The sequence below is a fragment of the Trichosurus vulpecula genome, chromosome 2 (assembly GCF_011100635.1).
Source record: "Trichosurus vulpecula isolate mTriVul1 chromosome 2, mTriVul1.pri, whole genome shotgun sequence".
Classification (NCBI taxonomy): domain Eukaryota; kingdom Metazoa; phylum Chordata; class Mammalia; order Diprotodontia; family Phalangeridae; genus Trichosurus; species Trichosurus vulpecula.
Genome location: NC_050574.1, coordinates 218,734,962 through 218,760,018, shown reverse-complemented (window position 1 = coordinate 218,760,018; position 25,057 = coordinate 218,734,962). Strand labels below are relative to the sequence as shown.

General features: G+C 36.0%; 1 protein-coding gene across 1 annotated transcript in view; it reads left to right on the top strand.

Moving 5' to 3' along the window:
• TTC21B (tetratricopeptide repeat domain 21B) overlaps positions 1-25,057 on the top strand; it is a 105,415-nt gene that overhangs the window by 67,422 nt on the left and 12,936 nt on the right. The window contains exons 19-24 of the mRNA XM_036746749.1: positions 1,319-1,425; positions 6,090-6,278; positions 7,597-7,707; positions 12,732-12,813; positions 24,052-24,202; positions 24,425-24,586. Coding sequence (XP_036602644.1) covers positions 1,319-1,425; positions 6,090-6,278; positions 7,597-7,707; positions 12,732-12,813; positions 24,052-24,202; positions 24,425-24,586 — 802 coding nt within the window. The remainder of the gene's footprint in view (positions 1-1,318; positions 1,426-6,089; positions 6,279-7,596; positions 7,708-12,731; positions 12,814-24,051; positions 24,203-24,424; positions 24,587-25,057) is intronic.

Sequence of the window (25,057 nt, the reverse complement as noted above, 5' to 3'; positions counted from 1 at the left end):
TAAAATGATTTGTTACTCTAAAAACCTTCTTTCTTGTAAGTGGCTAGCACCTTGAGTGCATTTAAAATAAAATTCAATTTATAAGACTTAAATGTGTACTTTTCAAGAACATACCTGTTGCCTACAGTGCAATTTTATACAAAATGTGTAGGTTGGTCAGAATTTTGAAGTGGTGCTGAAGGTATGAAATGCTCAGTTAATTTTCATTTAAATGTTTTTGTCTCATTTGTTTTTAATCATTTTAATGTTAAGTACTAGAATAGTTTTGAATTGGATAATGGTGAGAAGCAGTGTTCGGCCACAGTAGTATAGATAGCTTTTCTATAAGTAATATTCAAACCAGAGTCCTTTTTTTCCACTTTCAATCATAACAGTAGTTGTAGAAATCATAAATTAGACTGCTATTCTTTACTTAAATTGTGTCTTTTACTTCTTTTCTTATGGGTAACATATGGATATTTAATTTCCTTTTTCATTTAAACAGTAATCAAATCTTTTATGAACGATTGAAAAATAATTTATTAAACATTTATGATGTGCTAAGCCTTGGGGATACAAATAGGAAAGTGAAAGAGCCCTTGGCCTTAAGGAGCTCACACTCCTATTGAGGAGATAGCACATAACAGAGAGTCTAGCTACATAGTTGATGGAAAAGCCCAGCAGTCCTTGAGGTGTATCAGCAGATCAGGCAGTAAGTCCTGGCAGGATGCTGTGACAGGATAGTTGATAAGGACTGGAAGTTCTCTATCTTACCAGTAGAACTATATTTAGTTATTTTTTGCTCATCCGAAAAGCATGAGTAGTTATTTGAGACTGGTGGTTTGCCTGGAGGGGTCCTGCCCAGCACTGGAAGTGGGGCCTGTGGCTATGAGTTGAAAGAAGTTCTGGTTTTTCTTCTACGGTGGTAGGGATGGGAGGAAGGAGAAAAGGTAGTTGGTTAGTGTCCAAACAGGAGGGCTGATGGGTAGGAATACATTGGCAGGAAGGTTAGGAGATCACAGTACTCTACAGCAGTTATTCCAGTGGGGGTAGGGGAAAGCATTGAAAAGGAGGAAAAGATGAAGAAAGATCAAATGTAAATTAAAGTTTTTTCATTTGTATTTATAGACTTTTTGTTCTTAACATTCAGTTATCATCTAATCATCTGTCATCTGATTCTTTTATGTAAACTATTGTTGGACATTTTGTAATTATCACTCTATACTTTGAAAATCAATCATTTATCAAAAGAGAAATCAAAAACTTTAAAAATACTTTTAATTTTTATTGTTTAGTTAAAATGATTTTTTCTTTTTTTGAACATTTAACTTCTTGATAGTAAATGAACTATCTGCTCTAATAGAAGATGGACGTTATCAAGTTCTCCTAGCAAAAATTTACAGCAAAATGGAAAAGCCTGCTGAAGCAATCATTGCATTGCAACAGGTAATGATGGAGGAAATATAATACATGTATGCATTCATGAAAACAATGTGGTTACCCCCTCTCCCTCCTCCCTACCCGCCCCACCAACTGAATCAGGAAGAGCAGGGACAAGAAAAATAGGCCTAAATGAGGAATGTTTACAATAAGAAGGAAATTCAGAAAATATAGAGGCTGTATGAAATGGCAGTCATTTTGGCTTTAACATTCTGAATAACTATTTTGAAACTGAAACAGTGTCATGGAAAAGAACCCTGGATTTCAAGTCAAGAAGTATGGGTTCTAGTCCCAGGTCTAGTTCTTTGATCTCAGACAAGTAACTGAACCTCTTAAGGCCTGTATCTTGGTCTATTAAAAGTGACAGAGAGCACTAAGACACAGTAGGGAACCAACTTTAACATTCTATAGCTTTTTTGCTTTTAGTTTAGAATAACTAAAAATAATACTTTATTAAAAGTTTTGAGATATTGTTGAAATAACTGTTTGGTTTTTTATTTTATTTTGTGCCCCAATGTAGCAGCTAGTGCATTTGACAAACCCTTAAAGGAAAGAGATATGATTAAGTGACATCACTAACGTTAGATAACAATAACAGAATTATAGTTCTCCTGTAGAGAGATAAGTAGTAGGGAGGCAATGCTTTGCTCACACAAAATGAGAATGTACTATTTTGTTACCTAAAAAGTCAATTTTCTTTTTGCACTTTCCCATTTATAGGAAGTATGAATTACTTTTTTGTGTGCATAAAGATGTGTTTCAGTGTAGCTTTGGATTATAGGCACCTAAATAGTTTGATAGAATTCATAGCTGACTTGAAAGGATTTTCTTCTTGCATAAAATTGAATTTTCAGAAGAAAAATACAGCAGATGTTAGAAAATTGTGGAAGTTGCTTAAACAGCCACAATGCAGTTAAATAAGTAGATTGAACTTTCTATTAAAATTATCACTTTCTTCGGTTTTAAAATAGTGTGCACTACAATTCAGCAACCATTTATTGAACATCTCCTAGAAATTTCTGGGTAGCATGCTAAGTAATTGAGAATGAAGGAATGATGGTCAGTAGCTCCAAAGAGCTTACAGTTCAGCAGGGAAAAATAAGATATGTATACATGCAATGATGGAGGAAATATAATACCTATGTGCATGCATGGAAACAATGTGGTTATTCCTTCTCCTTCCCCCACCTCTCACCCCAACAACTGAACCAAAAATTGATTTCAAAATTGCACGAGGTGCAAGATGCTTCAAGAATTCACAATAAGACAATCTCAGAGAAGTAGGAAAGAAACTAATTGTAACAATAGCTTCAATAAAATAGTAGTATATAAAGAAAATGAGCAACATTTCTGCATATAAGTAACAAAATCCAGGAATATATAATAGAAAAAGGAGTCCCATTCAAAAACTGCAAAACCCATTAAATATTTGAGAGTTATTCTACCAAAGCATACATACAAATACAATTATAAAACATTTTTGAAAGAAAGAAAGAATGATTTAAGTAATTGAAGGGATATTCATTGCTCATGTTTGGGCTGTGCCAATTTTAATAAAAAATGACAATTCCACTTAACCTAATTTTCAGATTTAGTGCTATGCCAATGTAATTACCAAGAGAAGAATTTACGGAGCTAGAGAAAAATAATAAAAAGATTCATTTGGACAAGCTATACTCTCAAGAGAAATAATATTTTAAAGTAGGAATGAAGAGGGATTAATACTTCTAGACCTCAAATTATAAAATAGTACTCATCAAAATCATTTGCTATTAATTAAAAATAGAAGGGGCAGCTAGGTGACCCAGTGGATAGAGTGCCAGGCCTGGAGTCAGGAAGACTCATCTTCCTGAGTTCAAATCTGGCCTCACTCACTAGCTGTGTGACCCTAGACAAGTCACTTAACCCTGTTTGCCTCAGTTCCCTCATCTGTAAAATGAGCTGGAGAAGGAAATGGCAAACCACTCTGTTATCTTTGCCAAGGAAACCCCAAATGGGGTCACAAAGAGTTGAACACAACTGAAAGAACTGAACAACAGTGATAACAACAACAAAAAATAGAAGACTTGCTCACTGAAACATTAAAGTAAGAATTGAGTAAAATTTAACTCAATAACCCAGTGTTATATAAACTTAAGAACATAAATTACTTGGGAAAATCTCTCTATTTGACAAGAGCTGCTGGGAAGACTGGAAAGGATTGTAGCAGAAATTAATGTTTAGACTCACATTTCACACCATATGCTATGTTGAAATGAAAATTTATGTGTGACTTGAATAATGTATTAAAAATCACACTATTGAAAATAAATTAGATGAGAACCGGGACTTCTGGGAAATATGATGTCCCTCAACCTCTCATATTCAAAACAGAAAATATGCACTAAAGATAAAGAAGTTTCCATTGTTTCCATAATTTAGAACATCCAAAAAAAACACTTGAACTGATTTCTGCATTTTGCTCACCCCTTACCCACGGTCCATGGCCCTAGCACACCTGCCCTAGCAAACGCTATGATCTCTTTCTTTCTAGTGTCATGGAGATCCCAGCTCAAGGCTGTGGAAATCTGCCTTGGCCAGGACAAATAACCAGCATGCCTCTGCCATACCCCAGAGTAAGGAAGTTCCCTGGGGCTGCGCAATAGCACTGTGGCAGGCAGTGTTAGTTACGTGCTTCAAAAATGTCTGCCGGAGAGCCAGAAACACAGTGAAAAGGGCAAGACATGTCTGGGCTTAAAATGGAGCTCAACACCACATCCCACTCTTCCCTCCTAGAGCCTCAAACACCAATACTACAAAAATCACACTCACAGCACCAGGATGGCAGCTCTCTGAACTGTTAGTGCCTGACCGGAATGCTGAGAAATGAAGGAAACAGAAGAGGATACAGGGACAGGCACAGTATGTGCAGGCTGTGCAGCATTCCAAGATTGAGGGACAATACTCAGCATCCAGCGAGGGCTAGTTCTGTCCACCCAGAAGTCACCTGGGGCAGAGACCTAAGCTGGTGTCCTGTGAATTGCCTAGCACAGAAGGAGGCTGAAACACTTTGAGATTCAGCAAAGAAACTACCATCAGAGGGGAGTGAGTCAGATACTCAGAAAGTGAGTAATAGGGAAAAAAAGACTTGGAAAGTACCAAAGGTCTCAGGAACAGGACAGTGCAAAGACCTTGAACATAAACAGACAAATCGACAGGAAAATCATTAACAGAAGAAAGAAATAGGACCTCCAGATCTAGTAAATTGGTTCAGGCATCTGTGAATTAAGAAAATGATCCAACACTTAATGAAACAGAGGATCCTGTGGAATGTGACAAGAATATGGAACCACAATACACTGTTCCTGAGTGCCTAAAAAAGGAAATGAGAATTACAAGAATTGAATTTATGGCCTGCATAGCAAAAAATGATATAATAGAAATACTGAATAGAAAATAAATAATAGAAGAGATGGAGTCTGCAATGGCAAGTATCCCCAAAGAAACAATAGACTGGGAATGCGAATATACAGAAATGAAGGACAGTCTAGAAGAAGAAAAGCGAACAATAACATTAAAAGAAAATAGGCTTACTATGTAAGCAAAACATGCTGATCTTGAAGACAGGCCGTAGAGACAACCTAAAGATCATAAGTCCCTAAAAAAATACTATTTGTTATATGGGATGGCTGTTGAAGGGGTAGTGTAAGATATATTTGGGATAGTTCTGATGGTGTAAGAAATAGAGTACATAAATACACTTAATTTTTGATAAAGAGAGCTAGATGTCCTTGGGCAAGTCACTTAACCCCAATTGCCCTGCCTTCCCCCCTCCAAAAATAAAAGAGAACTAGATAAAGTGTTTTTCATAGCTATGCCTAGGGCAGGAGTACTGGATCAAATAAGGGAATCAAAACCATTACAAAACATAGAATATTTTTGATTACGCAAAATTGAAAAGCTTTTTCACTCCTAATGAATGCAACTAGTGTAAGAAGGGAAGCTGTCAGTTGGGAAAATATTTGCATCAAATATCTCTGATTCAGTGCTAATTTCAAATATATAGAGAGAACTAACACAATATTTAAGACTCCATCATTCCCTAATAGATAAATGGTCAAAGGATATGAACAAACAGTTCTTCAAATAATTGTAAATTATAAACAACCACATGAAAGACTAGTCCAAATTGCTAATAATAAGAAAAATGCAGATCAAAACAATTCTGAAATTTTTTACTTTAGACCCAGCAGAGCAACCAAGGTAACAAAAAGTTGGAAAATTCACTGTTGGAGGGGTTGTGGAAAGACACATACACTATTGTGAGAAGCAATTGAGATAATATAAGCAATGATTTATAAACTTTAGGTGCTATATAAATGTAACTAAAAATAAAATGATATTTTTTGCTCATGTCATTCAGAAGGACTTTTTAAATTTTTATATATGCTTCAAAAGAAAATACAGGTTGTCTTACTTGCAAAAAATGTCATTGGATATTTTTACTTTAAATGAATTATGAATGCAAAATGAGATACAGGAAAGGCATTTTGTTTGCAAACTACCAGTTCAATGATGTGGGAAATGAAATGTTATGTGATAGTTATTTATAAATTACTTATTTAGAATTCACTTTTTCTTTTCTTTTCCCTCTTTCCCTTTCTCATGTCATCATCCTTTATTGCTTTCAGGCTCGAGAATTACAAGCCCGAGTCCTAAAACGTGTTCAAATGGAGCAGCCAGATGCAGTTCCCACACAGAAACAGTTAGCAGCTGAAATTTGTGCAGAGATTGCAAAACATTCTGCTGCTCAGCGAGACTATGAGAAATCAATTAAATTTTACAAAGAGGCTCTTGTTTATTGTGAAACAGATAACAAGGTCAGTTCACTTATAAGTTTTACATAGTACCTTTGATACCAGATATCAAATTTCTCATAATACCAAATTCAGACTATCTTGTTTATAAAAATATGAAAAGAAATCTAACACAAATTATTTTTTAAAAGAAAATGAAAGAAATGTTGCTAGGAAACAAATTCGAAATAAAAAAAGATATTGGTATCATGTCTCAGATTGGAAATATTTAGCAAATGAAATTATTATGAAGAAAATTCCATGTATATAAGTGTAAAGTAAATCTCTAAGTCATTGTTTTCTAATGTTCTTTATCATGTGATTCAGTAATCAGTTTTAGACCATTTCAAACTAGATGTATAAGTTTTGTGATTAGGGCATGATTAGTGAAATTGAGGTGGGAAAGTATTTGGCAGACATCTAAAATAAAAATGTGGGGGCAAGCTTAATTCTTTTTCCTGCTAGCTGAAATTTGATTATTCTTATTAAGATCTACTTAGCATATCATTAAGCTAAACAAGCATACTGTGCTTGTAAAATTTCCTGAATAAAAGATAGAAGAGACAAACATCATCGTATTCTGAAAGTTAAAGCTTGTGTTTGAAAATTTTGAAACTAGGGGGCAGCTAGCTGGTGCAGGGAGTCGAGCACTGGCTCTGGAGTCAGGAGGACCTGAGTTCAAATCTGGCCTCAGATATTTGACTCACTAGCTGTGTGACCTTGAGCAAGTCACTTAACCTCAATTGCCCTGCCTTTCCCCCCTCCAAAAAGAAAAAAGAAAATTTTGAAACTAATTTGTTAAGAAAAAATTAAAGTATTCTTTAACAATTAATGAAATGTAACAAAGCAAACACTTCCCTTTCCCTAATAACCAAAGGTTTAGTGTTAGTTTGTTGAGTATTGGGGAATAAAAGAACCTTAGAAATTATCTAGTTTAACCTCTTTGTTTTACAAGTAAAGAAAATTGCCTTAAAGAAGTTGTGCATTGCCCAAAGTCACACAGCTAGTTAGAAGTGGTAGAGAAAGGTCTTGAGCTACTCTCTAACTCTTATGACTCCCAAGTTAAATACTTTTTCTATTATGCCATATTGCCTTTACAAAAGTTGAAATTGTTGATTTTTTTAAATCCCAGAAGTATTACTAAAAAGGCATGGAAAGCATCTGATGTTTTTCTACTACCATCATTTTATATTTAGGATCTAACCCTATATTTTTCAGCTCAGCTATTTTTGGCTACCCTGAAATTTTAGCTTTTGGGAAAATATTTCTCTTATTCACAGTGTAGTTCTAGAGATTCCTGAAAAAAATTGATATAGTTTAATTAATTTTTTCACATATATAGGCAATGTTGGAACTTGCACGTTTGTACCTGGCACAAGATGACCCTGATGCCTGTCAGCGTCATTGTGCACTCCTACTCAAGAATGACCAAGATAATGAAGCTGCTACCATGGTTAGTGAATTTTGCTATATGAGATTCAACTACAACCAATTAGGAATTTGTTTTTCTTTATATCTTCTCAAGAAAAATTGCTGAAATAATCATACATTCCAGGTAAAGTTTCAGAAATTCTTTATGTTGTGAGTTAAGTTCCTACTTCAGTGCATCATTGTGATGTAGATGACCTTGGGTACAGAAACACGATGCCCAAGGATCACAAGCTCCATCAGATCATCAAAGTAGGAAAGGCTTGGCTCTGGCAGCACACTAAGGTAGTTTTCCAAAGACCAGCCTGGCTAATTATGGAGAGGCTCATTATCAGTAAACTCACAACTTAATGATGAATTCTTAAGCAATGGCAACAAAGAAAAATACAAATTGGCTGTCAGTCCTATGAGGCCTCCTTCCATTTCTACAATGATGGTGGCAGAGTGGTAGAAAACTGCTAAAAGTTGCACCATTTTAAGCAATCTGTACACATTAAATATTAATACTCTTAATGTAAGGTCCTTTTTTATTCACCAGTGACTGTATGTACTACTAGAGGAATTGAATCGTATCAATCTTGACACACAAAAAAGGAAATTTTGAAACACAGAAATTTAATTAGAATTTTACCTCAGTTGCCATTCAGTCCAACTCATACTTGATAAAAAATGTCTTCTTACAACAGTGGTGTCAAACTCATATAGAAAAAGGGACCACTAAAGTATGCAAAAGGATCCCTGTGGGCTGCAAAATAAAAAGCACGTATAAACATTATCTATATTCTGTTGTATTTTTTGGTTAAATATTTCCCAATTACATTTTAATCTGGTTCAGGCTGCACTCAGGAGTGTTGTGGGCCACGTGTTTGACGTATCTGTTCTACAGCATAACAAATAAGTGAACATTCAGCCTTTGCTTGAAAACCTCCAGTGAAGAAGAAACCTGTCTCCTAAGGCAGCCTATTCCACCTCTGTTTTATCTCTAATTATTAAGTTTTTACATCCATCAAGCCTACCTTTCCCTCTTTATAGCTTCCATTGTCCTTAGGTCTGCCCTCTGGGGCCAAGCAGAACCTTCTTCCAGATAACAGCCTTTCACATACTTGAAGAATGCTAAGTTGTCTCTTCTCCAGGCAAACATTTCTCTGTCCCTTCAATTAATCTGCGTATAGCATAAAGCAGAGATGTGATATGACTCTTACTGTTAGCTTCTGGAAATTCTGGAATGTGCTTTCTAAACTATAGCACCCAGAACTGAACACAATACTGTAGACATTGCCTAAGATGCAATACAGAAGGACTGTTACCTCCTTACCCCTGGAAACTATGTCTCCCATAATGTAGATTAAGATTGCTTTAGCTTTCTTTCGTATCAGCCTATTGACTCACACTGAGTATAATGGACACTACAACTCCAAATTTTTAGATGTATTATTGTCTTGAGTGCCTCTCTCATTTTGCATTTGTGAGGTTTATTTGTTTATTCTCAAGAATAAGACTTTTACACTTATCCTTACTAAATTTTGGTTTTTTCCATTCAGTTCTGTGTTATGTCAAGGTTTTTTTGAATCCTGACTGCCACCTGTTGTTTTAGCTGTCACTTCCAACTTTGTTCACTTATAAATTGAATAACTTTGTCATTCCTATATTTATGCAAGTCCTATATTTACCCGAGTCATTCATGGAAATCTTAAACCTCGTAGAACCAAGCACCAATTTGTGAGGCACTTCTCTGGAGACCTCTTTCCAAGTTGATGTCATATCTTTAGTAACTTTCTCTGGGCCCAGACGTTCCAACAGTTCAGAATCCACATAGTTATACTAGAGTCTAGTCTTCATCTCTCCCTCTTTTCCACACAAACAGTATGAGAGACATATAATACTTTATTAAAATCTAGGTGAGTTTTATTAGCAGCATTCCCTTGATCTGCTATTATAGCCACCTTACTTCAAAGGATATATAATTAGTATGGTTCATTCAGACAAGTTTGGTTTAACTACTTCTACAGGAAAAACAACACCGATGAAGGATATCTGTTATCCTTTTGCCTGTTATTGCAGCTCATAGAGTTGGTTTATCAACATATGTATCCTGGTTGGACAATGAACTGGCCCCAGAATGGACTAGGAAGACAGTGTTTGAGACGACATTTGGGAAATTACACAATGCTTTTAAAGATCCCAGTCCCCTGTCTAAAACAAAAGCCCATCTTTTAAACATCAGTATTCATCTGGTGCTAAAGTTTAACTGTGTATCAATTTCTATGGAATGAAAGTAATGGGTCAAAGAGAATACCTTTTGGTGAGGTGTATGATGGGTATGAATGAGCCACAGTGTGTTACTGAAAGAATTGTGTAGACATTCTGCAAAGGATGTTATCAGAGATAGAGAAAAGGCAAAATTGATAATAAGGGATGACAGCTGGCCCACATGCTTGTCAAGATCTAGAGGAAGATCTCCAGGACATTGGGTGGACCACTGTGGAAGATTCTACAGAAGAACTTGGACAAGATTCAAGCAGGGTGTGTATATGGTTGCAGTCTACAATACTGGAAGGAGTTACTCACACTGCAAAAATGAAGGCTATTCTTACCGTTAATAAGAAAAATGCAACATTGTTAAGTGAGTAATGTCAAAACTTGAGTATATATTTCCATTAGTTGACTTCTTAATATTAATCAGAAAAAAATCAAACATGTTTATTCTTTGAAGAATAAATACAGTTGTAATATTATCACTAAATTTGTGGTTAGAACATAATATCTGTAGACATTTCAAGTGTTTGTGGGATAGAAAGATGTATTTTAAGGCAAGTAGGTAGGCTAGTATATGGAGCACTGGGATCAGAGTCAAGAAGACCGGAGTTCAAATCTGTCCTCAGATACTAACCAGCTATGTGACCATAGGCAAGTCATTTAATTTGGTTTGCCTTAATTTCCTCATCTATAAAAGGGGGATAATAATAACCTAACTCTCAGGATGCTTGTAAGTGTCAAATGAGATAATAATTAGAAAGTGTTAGGTACAGTGTTTAGCACATAGTAGATGTTACATAAATGTTAGCTATCATTATTCATTTCTTCACAGAATTTAACCTCAGGAATTTGGACTTGAGATACACAGATGATTTCTATAGCTTGACAGATAAATTCTCAATTAATTTGGTTGAACCTCATATAACCTAATCTATTTGACCAGCAACTAGTGTCTAAAAGCTGAACTCTCAGGGTCTGCTTAGGCTACCTGGTTTAAAGATTGTTTGTATGTGGTATTGACAAAATATTTTGCTTATTCAGCAGAGTATTTGATCTGCAGTATTCCTTCATTCAGAATTTTTTTTGGCCTTCCTCGCTATGGTATGCATGAGGGTGTTTTAGTTATTTCAGAACACAGGATAATGGTATAGTTCAAACCTTTACTTGCCTGTTCAGCACTAAATTGTTCTTGCCCAGGGATATTTAGACCACTTTCATATATCAGAGACTAAAATTAAGAACTGGGTCAGATATAGTAAGCTAATTGGATTTTTGATGTCACTTTCATCCAGCATCATATGTTTTGCTTAGGTTATTTTAGGACTGATACATGTTTTGAAAAGATGTGTTTTGATTTATGTTCTTTGGTGTTTGGGGAGAAGGCAGGGTTTTTGTGGAAGTTCATACAAAGAAAGCTGTAGATAATATGATAGGTGTAACAGATAAAACCTGGAGTCCAGACCCAATGTCTGGGTTTACAGGGACTGGGTTCAATTTTGGCAAGGGTTCCATGAGAGGGAGGGTAAAAGTTCTCACAAAGTTTTCTCTTTGGCTTATGTCACCCAGGGCTTCCCTTGGGAACATCATAATATAGCTCATGTCTAGGTCTCTGCAGAAAAAAAGTAAAAGAGCTTTCAGCTCTCATGAAAACGAATACTCAGACTAACAATACATTGAATACTGAGGAGGTTCTATTTTACCTTACAAAAAACTCTAAACACAAAAGGCTTAAAGAGTCAATAAATAAAAAAAAAAAAACACTCTTCTTTTCTGCACTGATGAGTCTCACCTCCCCAAGGGGAGACCACAACAATAACAATTGTCCACTTCATGAAGGACCCTAGAGTCAGGGTTCCATTGTAAGAGGATAACATTTAGGGTTTATAGAAAAGTCAAACCTCACTCACTGGGGTGCCCCAGGCACTCCTACAGCCTTCTGACTTATAGAACCATCCTGTGATTGAAGCACAGTTAAACAAGGAATTACTACAAAGTTAACTCTTCCTCTCCCTCAAACTCCAGTCCCCCTCATCCAGGGAATACACAATTCATCACTCAACTGGGAATTTTAAGAAAGGGACTAGTACCCTTGTTTTGCCACTTATTATCCATTTGACCATGGTCAAATCATCTAACCTCTCTAGACCCTAATTTTCTATACAAAATAAAAAGTCTTCCAAGACTAAAATATTTATTTATTGATTTATACCTATTTATTCAGTGATTCAGATGCATTTATTGAAATATCTAAGGAGAAAAGCACAAGAGATGCCCACTTCTAAGTATAAACAAAAAAAAGGGAAACACACATGAGGATATTAATTTTTAATTCTATTAAGGTATTAGTCAAAACTATAGCCAATGGTAATCCTATTTTACCTCTTCCACTATCAGTTTTGGGTACCATTTTAGTTGACTGAGTGATGTGAGAGTGAAAATGTACTTGTCTGCTTGCTTTTGGATCGAACATTTTAGACAATCAGTCCTTTGAAATTGTACCTAGAAACATTTAATTGATGAAAGTTTAATTTTATGCTAACAGTGGGATCCATTTTTCATCTTTCATTACTTCCCACCATGCTAATCTCAGAGCAAAACTCCTGTTGGTTTAAAGAGAGCTAGAATCATCACCCCATGGTATCCTGTGGGGTGATAAAAGACTCTTTTTCATAGATCTTTGTACTTTCTTCGTGTTTTCAGGCTATGTTTTTCATGTTGATAAATCCAATGTTACAGAAAACACTTTTGAATATGTGACAATATTTTTAGAACAATTAATATTTACTTTTGCAGATGATGGCTGATCTCATGTTCAGAAAACAGGACTATGAACAAGCAGTGTTTCATTTCCAACAGCTTTTAGAACGCAAACCAGGTAAATATTTTCTAAATATACTTTCAAAATTTGAAAATAATAGTAAGCTCCTGTTTTAGTAGATTTTAGATATGAATAATTTATCATAATCTTTTTGGAATGCTATTAAAATAATACTTAATATGCACGTCTGTAAAATTTCTGTCATTGAAGAGGATTTGTGGTTGAAGCTAAGTCCGGTAAGCCTTTTGGTTGTTTCCAAGGTCCTATGACTTCACTTAAGGGATATGTGATCCTGAGATAGTATAACCAGTGCAGTTAGTCTTTCTTAATGTGTGGACGACTCAAAGAAGTGAAGATGATACCACTAAGTGTATTTACTTAATGAAAATGCATTTGAGTATTTAGACAACCATATATGCCGTTAACTTCACTTTTTACTTATACTTGAATCCTTTATCATCTCTGGGGGCACTCCACTTATGCACATTGGTAGAGATCATGGCATTCCATGATTTTTAGCCACATAGGATCACCAGGAGAATATTGACACTTTATTGAAAAGATGGGCTTTTCAACCCTGGATAAGGAGATACTAGGATCTCAGGATCCCTGAAAACTTTGATCAAATGTCACATATCCTGCTTTCCTCTTCTTACTCATCTCTGGGTCCTGATGATTGCTCATTTGCCAGTATTCATCCAAGGTATGTATACTGATGTACTAACTCAAAAGCCTGCCCATCTAATTCTTCATCTGCTTGAGTTTTCCTACATGGATTGCTAGGCTAATTTGTTTTGTGTGTCTGTAGAACTCTTTGATCCACACTCTCTGTAATGTTCTGGGAATTCATTTAATAATTTCAGTGACATCTAAAAACAGGAGCATCTGGAGATACCTCTATTTGTGAGTAATCCTTTTTCCATTTGGACCTTGAGCAGAGCTTCCTCTATGACACTGGCAAGCACCTTTGACAAACCTCTGACTCTACTTGTTATTAACACTTCAAACACTCTCTGAAAAATGTTGTCTCTGTGTCTGTTAAAGAGTCTTGTATGATCTTAACATATACATAGAAGATACTTTATGGAGAATAATTTTAAAAGACTTAAAGATTGAATTTTGTTCTGCTGAATCAAATGCTTTTTTTTTTTTTGCAATTAACATAGTAAACACAGCAGAAGTTTGTATTCTCTGCACCTTTAAAAAAATAATCAGTGAGAGGACTTCTGGGGGTGAAGCCAAGATAGCAGGGTACAGAAAACACCCTCCTGAACTCTCCCAACATTCCTCGCAAATCCAATTCTGGAGTGGCAGAGCCAATAAAAGGTCAGAGTGAGACATTCTTCTAGTCCAAGACAGCTTGGTCAGAAAGAGAAATCTATGATGTGGGGGTGGAAGCTAAACAGAGCCCAAATGAATGAACCACCTGTGGTGGGACCAGGTGGTGGCAACAGAAGCAGCAGCAGCTTTAATAGCTCGCCAGCCAGAGATGGTAAGGAGACTGGGGAACTAGTCAGAAAGAGATTATAGTGGATCCCTGTGCTAGCATTCAGGACCAGATGCCATTTGGGAACTCCTTTACCTGTACCCACTTCTGGGTCTGTAGCTTAAGGGTGAAGAGAGAGTGGAAGCCCTGAGGGGCAGCATCACTTTTGGTCAAAAGTAATCAGTGACCCTGAAGAACAGTATCACTTCCAGTCCCAAAGGATCAGGGATCCTGAGGAACGGTATCAATTATGATTCCATGATATTGGGGCTCTTCCGGTTAAGGACCAGAGTGCAGATCAGAAATGCAGTGACTACACTTCTCCCCAGATCACACCATCTTGCAAGCACCAAAAACTTCCAAAGCCCCAGAACTAGGTCTCAAAACAGCAGTATGAAAAAGCCTGAATATTGACAATGGCCTGTCTCCCAGGTGCTAGAAACAGAGCCCAACTTTAATCTAAAGTTCAAAATCAAGAAATGGGGTGGGAAAATGAGGGGGAAAAAACATCAAGAGGTACTATGGGGACAGGGAAGGTCAAGACACAAACTCAGGAAACAATTAGATCAAAAGAGCTACAAGCAAAACCTCAAAAAGTATGATTTTGGACACACACTGAACAAGAATTCCTGGAAAAGCTAAAAAATAATTTTCAAAATCTAATAAAAGTGGTAGAGGAAAATGAGGGTAGAGAAATGAAAGCAAAGGAAGAAAATTATGAAAAGACCATTAACAGCTTGGTAAAAGAGGCACAGGGCTAGGTGGCTCAATGGATAGAATGTTGAGCCTGGAGTCAGGAAAACCTGAACTCAAATCTGACCTCACACATTTACTAGCTGTGTGACTCTGGGCAAGTCACCTAACCCTGTTTGCCTCAATTTCCTCATGTGTAAAAGGAGCTGGAGAAGGAAATGCAAACCACTCTAGGATCGTTATAAGAAAACCCCAGATAGGGTCATGAAAACTCAGATATGATGGAAAGGACTCAACAACAACAGAAAATACACAAAAAATACTGGAGAAAAAAACACCTTAAAAAACAGGATTGGCCAAACGAAAGAAGAGGTTCAAAAGTTTACTGATGAAAATAACTTCTTAAAAAGCAAAATTGATCAAATGGAAAAAGAGGCACAAAAACCCTCTGAAGGAAATAATTCCTTAAAAATTAGAATTAGGCAAGTGGAAGCTAATGACTACATGAAACATCAATAAACAATAAGACAAAGGATGAAAAAAAATAGAAGAAAATGTGAAATATTTCATCAGAAAAATAACTGAAAAGTAGACCAAGGAGAGATAATTTGAGAATTTTTGAATTACCTGAAAGCCATGATGAAAGAAAGAGCCTAAATGGCGTATTTCAAGAAATTATCAAAGAAAATTGCTCCAGTATCCTAGAACCAGAAATTAAAATAGAAGTGGAAAAAAATCTACTGATCACCATCTGAAAGAGATCCCAAAATGAAAATTTCCAGGAATATTGTATCCAAATTCCACTGTTCCCAGGTCAAAAAGTAAATACTTCAAGCAACCAGAAAGGAAACTTCAAATAGCATGGAGCCACAATCGGGATCACGCAAGATTTAGCAACTGTCAGATAAAGGAACAGAAGTCTTGGAATATGATACTCTGAAGGCAGAAGACCTGGAATTACAACCAAGAATAACCTACACAGCAAAACTGAGTATGATCTTTCAAAGGAAAAGTGCATATTTAATGAAATGAAGGACTTTTCAAGCATTCCTGTTGAAAAGACCAGAGCCGAACAAAATATTTGACTTTCAAATAAAAGATTTAAGAGAAGCATAAAAGGTAAACTTGAAATATAAACCATAAGGGGCCCATAAGGTTCAGCTGTTTACAAACACATGCACACACACATATACATATATACACCTTCATATATGTAGGTATATATATATATAAAGAGGATACATGTAACTTGTAAGAGCTTTATCATTATTAGGCATTTAGAAGGATTCTACATAGAAAGTATAGGAGTGAGTTGATTATGTTGAGATGATATAAAAAAAATAGATGAGAGAAACAGGGATCCCTTGGGAAAAGAGAGAAGAGAGGAAGAATGGGGTGGGGGGAGAATACATGAAAGAGGTGTGCAATGAAGAACTTTTACACTGGAGGGGAAAATGGTGGGGGATGACTGATAACATTTGAACCTTCACTCACATCTGATTGGTTCAAAGAAGGAAAATACGTACGTACATACATATACGTACATACACACACTCAAATGGTGATAGAAATCTATCTTACCCAACAAGTAAGTAGAAGAGGAAGAGCAGAAGGGAAATGGGGAAAAGAGATGTCAAAGAGGCAAATAAAAGAAAACAGTGGTTAGAAGCAAAGCAGACTCTAAAGGAGGCACAGGATGAAAAGAGAGAGTGAAGGATAAACAGAAGAAAATAGGATGGAGAGAAATGCAGTTAGTAATCATAACTGTGAATGTGAATGGGATGAACTTACCCATAAAATAGAAGCAACAGAATGGATTAGAAAACAGAATCCAAACAAGGAACACACTTGAAACAGACATATGCAGGTTAAAATAAAGTGCTGAAGCAGAATCTATTATGCTTCAGCTGAAGTAAAAAAAGGCAGAGGGTATCAATCATGATCTAAGGCAAATCAAAAGCAAAACTAGAACTAAAAAGCACCATAGACAATGAAGTAATATCCATACTAGACATGTATGCACCAAATGGCATGGTACCCAAATTACTAAAGGAAAAGTTAAATGAGTTATAAGAGGGAAAAGGCAGTAAAACTATCCTAGTGGGGAACCTTAACTTTCCCCTCTCAGAATCAGATAAAGCTAACCATAAACTAAATAAGGGAGAAGTCAAGGAGATGAATAGAATCTTAGAAGAGTTAAATATGATAGACCTTGAGAAAACTGAATGGAAATAGAAAGAAGTATACCTTTTTCTCAGTTGTATGTAGCACCATCATAAAAATTGACCATGTATTAGGGCATAAAAACCTCACAACCAAATGTAGAAAAGCAGAAATATGAAATATACCTTTTTCAGACAATAGTTTGATAAAAATTACATTTAATAAAAGGCCAAGGAAGCATAGATTAAAAATTGATTAGAAACTAAATAATCCTAAAGAATGAATGGGTCAAAGGACAAATCATAGAAATAAAAAATTTCATTAAAGAGAATGACCAACAATGAGATGATATTCCAAAATTTGTGGGATGCAGCCAAAGCAGTACTTAAGGGGGAATCTATATCTCTAAATGTGTAAAAGAGAACAAAAGCAGATCAGTGAGTTGGGCATGTAACTAAAAAACTTACAAAAAGAACAAATGAAAAATTTCTAATTAAACACCAAAATGTAAATCCTAAAAAATCAAAGGAGAGACTAATAAAATTGAAAGTTTAAAAAATTGAACTAATAAATAAAACTAAGAGCTGGCTTTATGGAGGGAGGGGGACAAAAAAATTAGGTAAACTGTTGGTTGATATGACTTTAATAAAAAAGAAAACCAAATTGCTAGTAACAAAAATAAAAAGGGTGGATGAACTACCAATGGAGATAAAATTAAAGTAATTATTAGGAGCTATTTTGCCTAATTATATACCCATAAAACTAACAATCTAAGTGAAATGGATAAATATTTACAAAAATATAAATTGCCCAGATTAACAGAAGAGGAAATAGATTATATAAATAACCCTATCTTAGAAAAAGAAATAAGTAAAAAAGGGGTCCTATCCAATTCCTTTTATGTCACAAATATAATTTTGATACCTAAACCAAGGAGAGCTAAAACAGAAAGTAAACTATACACCAATTTTATTAAGGAATATCAATGCAAAAATGTCAAATAAAACACTAGCAAGGAGAATACAGCAATATATCACAAAGTTTGTATACTATGACCGTGAGGGATTTATATAATGACTGTGGGGCAAGTTCAGTATTAGCAAACGTATCAGTATAATTAACCATATCAGTAACAAAAACAACAAAAATCATCATTGTCTCAAAAACAGAAAAAGCTTTTGACAAAATACAGCACCCATTCCTATTAAAAATACCAGAGAGCATAATAATAAATGGAGTCTTAAAATGATAAGTAGCATCTATCAAAAACCATCAGCAAGCATTGTATATACTGGGGATAAGCTAGAAGCATTTCCAGTAAGATTGGAGATGAAACAAGGATGTCCATTATAATCACTGTTATTCAATATTGTACTAGATATGTTAACTTTAGCAATAAGAGAAGAAAAAGAAATTGAAGGAATTAAAATAGGCAAAGAAGAAAAAAAACTATCACTCTTTGCAGATGATATGATGATATGCTTAGAGAATCCTAGAGAATCAAGTAAAAAACTACTTGAAGATGAGGCAGACAGAGCCTAGATGGTGGCTGGAAAGCAGGGACTTGCCCAAGGCCCTCCCCCAGGACCCTCCAAACACCAATAAAAAATGGCTCTGAACAAATTCTAGAACTTCAGAACCCACGAAATAGCAGAGGGAAGCAGGGCTCCAGCCCAGGACAGCCTGGATGGTTGCTGAGTAAGGTCTATCATGCATGGAGCTGGGAGTGGAGCGGAGCAGAGCCTAGCCTGGGCTGTGACCAGACCAACTAGACCAGAAGCCAGGCAGAACAGGACTTAGTACCCTGAATTAGTGAGCTGTGGCAGTTACCAGAATTCTCAACCCAGAAACACCAAAGACAACAGAGAAGTTTAGTGGGAAAAGCTGCAGGGACAGAGTGAAAGGAGTTCAGGGTTTGGCCACTGCCCCGGGGGCAGCAGGGCTGGTACAGCTGCAGTTGCTTCTGGCCACAGGCCCACCTGGTAGGAGGAGTTAAGTAGCAGATCAGAGCAGGAGTGCAGAGCCTGCTTAAGATCTGAGTCAGGTCTGGGTTGGCAGTTCTTGGGGAAGGAGGAGCACTGCTGTGGCAGACCTTGCTGTATAGAAATAGCTCTGAAAACAACAGCGCATCCCCTCAAGCTTGGAACAAAGTACTCTCTACAAGCAGTCATAACCCAACGAAAAGCCCAAGGGTCAAGTAGTTGGCTGGGAACATGAACAGGCAGCAAAAATGGACTCAGATTCAGACTCAGACTTTGGAATCTTTCTTTGGTGACAAAGAAGACCAAAACATACAGCCAGAAGAAGTCAGCAAAGTCAAAGAGCCTACAACAAAAGCCTCCAAGAAAAACATGAACTGGTCTCAGGCCATGGAAGAGCTCAAAAAGGATTTGGAAAAGCAAGTTAGAGAAGTAGAGGAAAAATTGGGAAGAGAAATGAGAAGGATGTGAGAAAACCATGAAAAACAAATCAATGACTTGCTAAAGGAGACCCAAAAAAATACTGAGGAAAATAACCCCTTAAAAAATAGACTAACTCAAATGGCAAAAGAGCTCCAAAAAGCCCATGAGGAGAAGAATGCCTTGAAAGGCAGAATTAGCCAAATGGAAAAGGAGGTCCAAAAGACCACTGAAGAAATACTACCTTACAAATTAGATTGAAGCAAGTGGAAGCTAGTGACTTTATGAGAAATCAAGATATTATAAAACAGAACCAAAGGAATGAAAAAGTGGAAGACAATATGAAATATCTCATTGGAAAAACCATTGACCTGGAAAATAGATCCAGGAGAGATAATTTAAAAATTATTGGACTACCTGAAAGCCATGATCAAAAAAAGAGCTTAGATATTGTCTTTCAAGAAATTATCAAGGAGAACCACCCTGATATTCTAGAGCCAGAGGGTAAAATAGAAATTGAAAGAATCCACCAATCGCCTCCTGAAAAAAATCCCAAAAAGAAAACTCCTAGGAATATTGTTGCCAAATTCCAGAGCTCCCAGATGAAGGAGAAAATACTGCAAGCAGCCATAAAGAAACAATTTGAGTATTGTGGAAACACAATCAAGATAAAACAAGATCTAGCAGCTTCTACATTAAGGGATGGAAGGGCTTGGAATATGATATTCTGGAGGTCAATGGAGCTAGGATTAAAACCAAGAATCACCTACCCACAAAACTGAGTATCATGCTCCAAGGCAAAGTATGGATTTTCAATAAAATAGAGGACTTTCAAGCTTTCTCAGTGAAAAGACCAGAGCTGAATAGACAATTTGACTTTCAAACCCAAGAATCAAGAGAAGCACGAAAAGGTAAACAAGAAAGAGAAATCATAAGGGACTTACTAAAGTTGAACAGTTTTGTTTACATTCCTACATGGAAAGATGATGTGTATAATTCATGAAACCTCAGTATTAGGGTACCTGAAAGGAATATATATATATATATACATATATATATATATATATATATATATATATATATATATGTATATATATATAAAAACATAGGACACAGGGTGAGTTGAATATGAAGGGATGATATCTAAAATACTAAAATTAAGAGATGAGAGAGGAATATATTGAGAGAGGGAGAAAGGGAGAGATAGAATGGGGTAAATTATCTCACATGAAAGTGACAAGAAAAAATCAGTTCTGTTGGGAGGGAAGAGGGGGCAGGTGAGGGGGAATGAGTGAATCTTGCTTTCATCGGATTTGACCTGTGGAGAGAATAACATACACACTCAATTGGGTATCTTACCCCACAGGAAAGAAGGAGGAAGGACATAAAAAAGGGGGGACGATAGAAGGGAGGGCAGATGGGGAGGAGGTAATCAAAAGCAAACACTTTTGAAAAGGGACAGGGTCCAGGGAGAAAATTGGATAAAAGGGGATAGGATAGGAAGGAGCAAAATATAGTTAGTCTTTCACAACATGAGTATTGTGGAAGGGTTTTGCATAATGATACACTTATGGCCTACGTTGAATTGCTTGCCTTCTTAGGCAGGGTGGGTGGGGAGGGAAGAGAGGGGGGAGTTTTTGGAACTCAAAGTTTTAAAAGCAGATGTTCAAGAAAAAAAGTTTTTGCATGCAACTAGGAAATAAGATGTACAGGCAATGGGACATAAACATCTATCTTGCCCTACATGAAAGTAAGGGAAAAGGGGATGAGGGGGAGTGGGGTGACAGAAGGGAGGGCTGACTGGGGAATGGGGCAATCAGAAGGTATGCCATCTTGGAGTGGGGGGGAGGGTAGAAAGGGGGAGAAAATTTGTAATTCAAATTCTTCTGAAAATTAATGCTGAAAATGAAAATATTAAATAAATGATGAAAAAGAATGCCTTTAAAAAAACTACTTGAAATAATAAAATACTTTAGCAAAGTTGCAGAATATAAAATAAATCCACATAAATCATTGGCATTCCTATATATTACTAACAATGCTCAACAGCAAGAGATAGAAAGAGAAATTCCATTTAAAGTTACTGTAGACATTATAAAATATTTGGGAGTCTACCTGCCAAAACAAACCCAGAAACTATATGAACATAATCACAAAACACTTTTAATACAAAATCAGATCTAAATACTTGGGAAAATATCAGTTGCTCATGGGTAGGCTGGAGTAATATAATAAAGATGACAGTTCTAACTAAATTAATTGACTTATTCAGTGTCATACCAATCAAACTACCAAACACTTATTTTATGGAACTAGGAAAAAATAATAACAAAATTCATCTGCAAGAACAAAAGGTCCAGAATATCAAGGGAATTAATGAAAAGAAATGCAAGGGAAGGTGGACTAGCTGCACCAGCTTTTAAATTTTATTATAAAACAGCAGTCATCAAAAATTACTTGGTACTAAGAAATAAATTGGTGGATCAGTGGAATAGGTTAGATACACAAAACACAATAGCCAGTGACTATGGTAATTTACTGTTTGATAAATCCAAAGACTCTAGCTTCTAGGATAAGAACTCACTATTTCCCAAAAACTATTGGGGAAACTGGAAAACATTATGGTGGAAACTAGGCATAGACCAACATCTTACACCGTATACCAAGATAAAAGTCAAAAAGAGTACATAATTTAGATATAAAGGCTGGTACTATACTCATACTAGGAAAGCAAGTAATAGTTTACGTGTCAGATTTTTGGAGAAGGGAAGAATTTATGATCAAATGAGATAGACAATATTTTGAAATGCAAAACAGATGATCCTGGTTACATTAAGTTGAAAAGTTTTTTCACAAACAAAGCCAGTGCAACCAAGATTAGAAGGGAAGCAGAAAGCTAGGAAACAATTTTTACAGCCAGTCTCTCTGATAAAGGCCTCATTTCTGAGATAGAGAACTGAGTTAAATTTATAAAAATATAAGCCATTTCCCAATTGATAAGTGGTCAAAGGATATGAACAGGCAGTTTTCAGATCAAGAAATTAAAGCTATCTATAGTCATATGAAAAAATGCTCTAAATCACTATTGATTAGAGAAATGCAAATCAAAACAACTCTGAGGTGTTACATCACACCTATCAGATTTTTTAACATGACAAAACAGGAAAATGATAAATGTTGGAGAAGATGTGGGAAAATTGGAACACTAATGTATTGTTGGTGGGGTTGTGAACTGATCCAGCCATTCTGGAGAACAATTTGGAACTGCTCAAAGGGCTATAAGACTGTGCATACCCTTTGACCCAGCCATACCATTACTAGAGTCTGTATCCCAATGGGAAAGGGATCCACATGTACAAAAAATATTTATAGCAGCTGTTTTTGTGGTGGCAAAGAATTGGTGAGAGGGAGCCCATCAGTTGGGAAATGGCTGAACGAGTTGTAATACATGAGTGTAATGGAATGCTGTTGTGCTGTAAGAAATGATGAGCAGGCCGACTTCAGAAAAACCTGGAAAGATTTATATGAATTGATGCTGAGTGAAGTGAGCAGAACCAAGAGAACACTGTACACAGTAACAGCCACGCTGTGCGATGACTAACTTTGATAGACATCTGTTCTTTGCAGTGAAAGGATCTAAGACAACTCCAACAGGCTCATGATGGAATTTGCTGTCCACATCCAGAAAAAGAACTATGGAGTCTGGATGAAGATCAAAGCATATTATTTGCACTCTCTCTTTTTGTTTGTTTCTTCTTTCTCGTGGTTTCTCCCGTTGGTTCCAATTTCTTCTTTACAACATCACTAATGTAAAAATAGGTTTAAGATGAATGTATATGTAGAGCCTACATCAAATTACATGCCCTTCTGGGGTAGGGGTAGAGGAGATGTGGGAAAAAAATTTGGAACTCAAAATCATGTGGAAGTGAATGTTGAAAACTAAAATTAAATTAATAAATTTAATAAATTTTTAAAAGATAAATAGAATTCCTAGTTTGCCAACTGTCAGATATTGTCATCTGCACCTAAGTTACCTTCTGAACCCTTTATAGACGTAAGCATCCCTACCCTTCCTCTCAGTATAAATATAAATTTTAAATATATATGTATTTATAAATGTATGTGCATTTATAATTCTATATAAAATATAAATATCTGAATACATTTATATAAATATAAAAGAGGACTTGGAGGTCAAAAGTGATGTGGCATGTAGATCTTGAATTCTGTAGCATGGAAATATTCAGGAGTTAATCCAGAGTGAAATGTGGCTCATATACTTAAAGACCAGAGGGCATAGCAGAGAAATGAGTGACAAATCTCAATGAATGTGTATGTTCCAGATTTGATGGTGTAGACTTGGACTGCCAGGATCAGGCTGGCTACCAATATAACTAACCAACATCCGTCCAATGGCTCATCCAGTCATCCAATAATACATTTTTATCCATCCATCATAATATGTTTTCATGTTTACCTTTGAAATATACTTTCCTGTACATTTGAAATTTCATTTATCATTTTGTTCAAACCTTAAATATTGTGTGTTGCCAGACAATTACACAACACTGTCTCGCTTAATTGATCTACTAAGAAGAGCTGGAAAACTTGAAGATGTTCCAAGATTTCTTTTGATGGCTGAGAAACATAATGCCAGAGCCAAATTTGAGCCAGGATTTCATTACTGTAGAGGACTTTATCTTTGGTAAATAAATTTCCTTTATAACGATTTCTTTTAGTTCTATCATTGTGTTAAACTGAAACTCACTTTTTTTAATTCCACAATCTCAACATTGTGAAATATTCTTACACTTTATATTTGACATACAAAATAGAAATTTAATTGAAAGTTTAATCATAGTGGTTAGATACTTGAAGAAAAAAGCAATAAATACTTTGTTGTTTGTTTGTTTTTAACCCTACCAAGGTATACTGGAGAACCAAATGATGCACTTCGACATTTTAATAAAGCCCGGAAAGACAGTGACTGGGGTCAAAATGCCATTTATAACATGATAGAAATCTGTTTGAACCCAGATAATGAAACTGTCGGAGGTGAAGTATTTGAAAATCTGGATGGAGACCTAGGGTGAGTCACTGAAAATCCATCACTCTTAATTTTTAACAGCTTGGCTAGGAGAAGAGCGTTGGAGCCAGTGTACAAGGAAAAGTAATGTTCTAGTGAGTTTACTACCAAAAGGTTAGAAAAACTGGTCTCAACTGAACAATTCACCTTTTGGACTCTGGAGCAGAAACAGAGAAAGCATTTGGACTTTCACTGAATCAGAACAGACTTCAGTTGTGAAAATTAGCTGTAACTGCCAGATTCATCTTCCAGAAGAACAGCCCTAATCCTGGGACTCACTTGTTCAAAGGTCTTAAGTGGCTCCCATTGCCTGTAGAATGAAGTCCAAACTCTTCAGCCTGGAATTCAGATTTGTTTCTCTGGCCTTTCCTACCACTTAACTTTTCAGTACTCTACATTTCAATTAAACTGAACTTGCTGAGTATTTTGAGCTCTCTATTCATATCTTCATTTATGTTCCTTCTGCCAGTACCT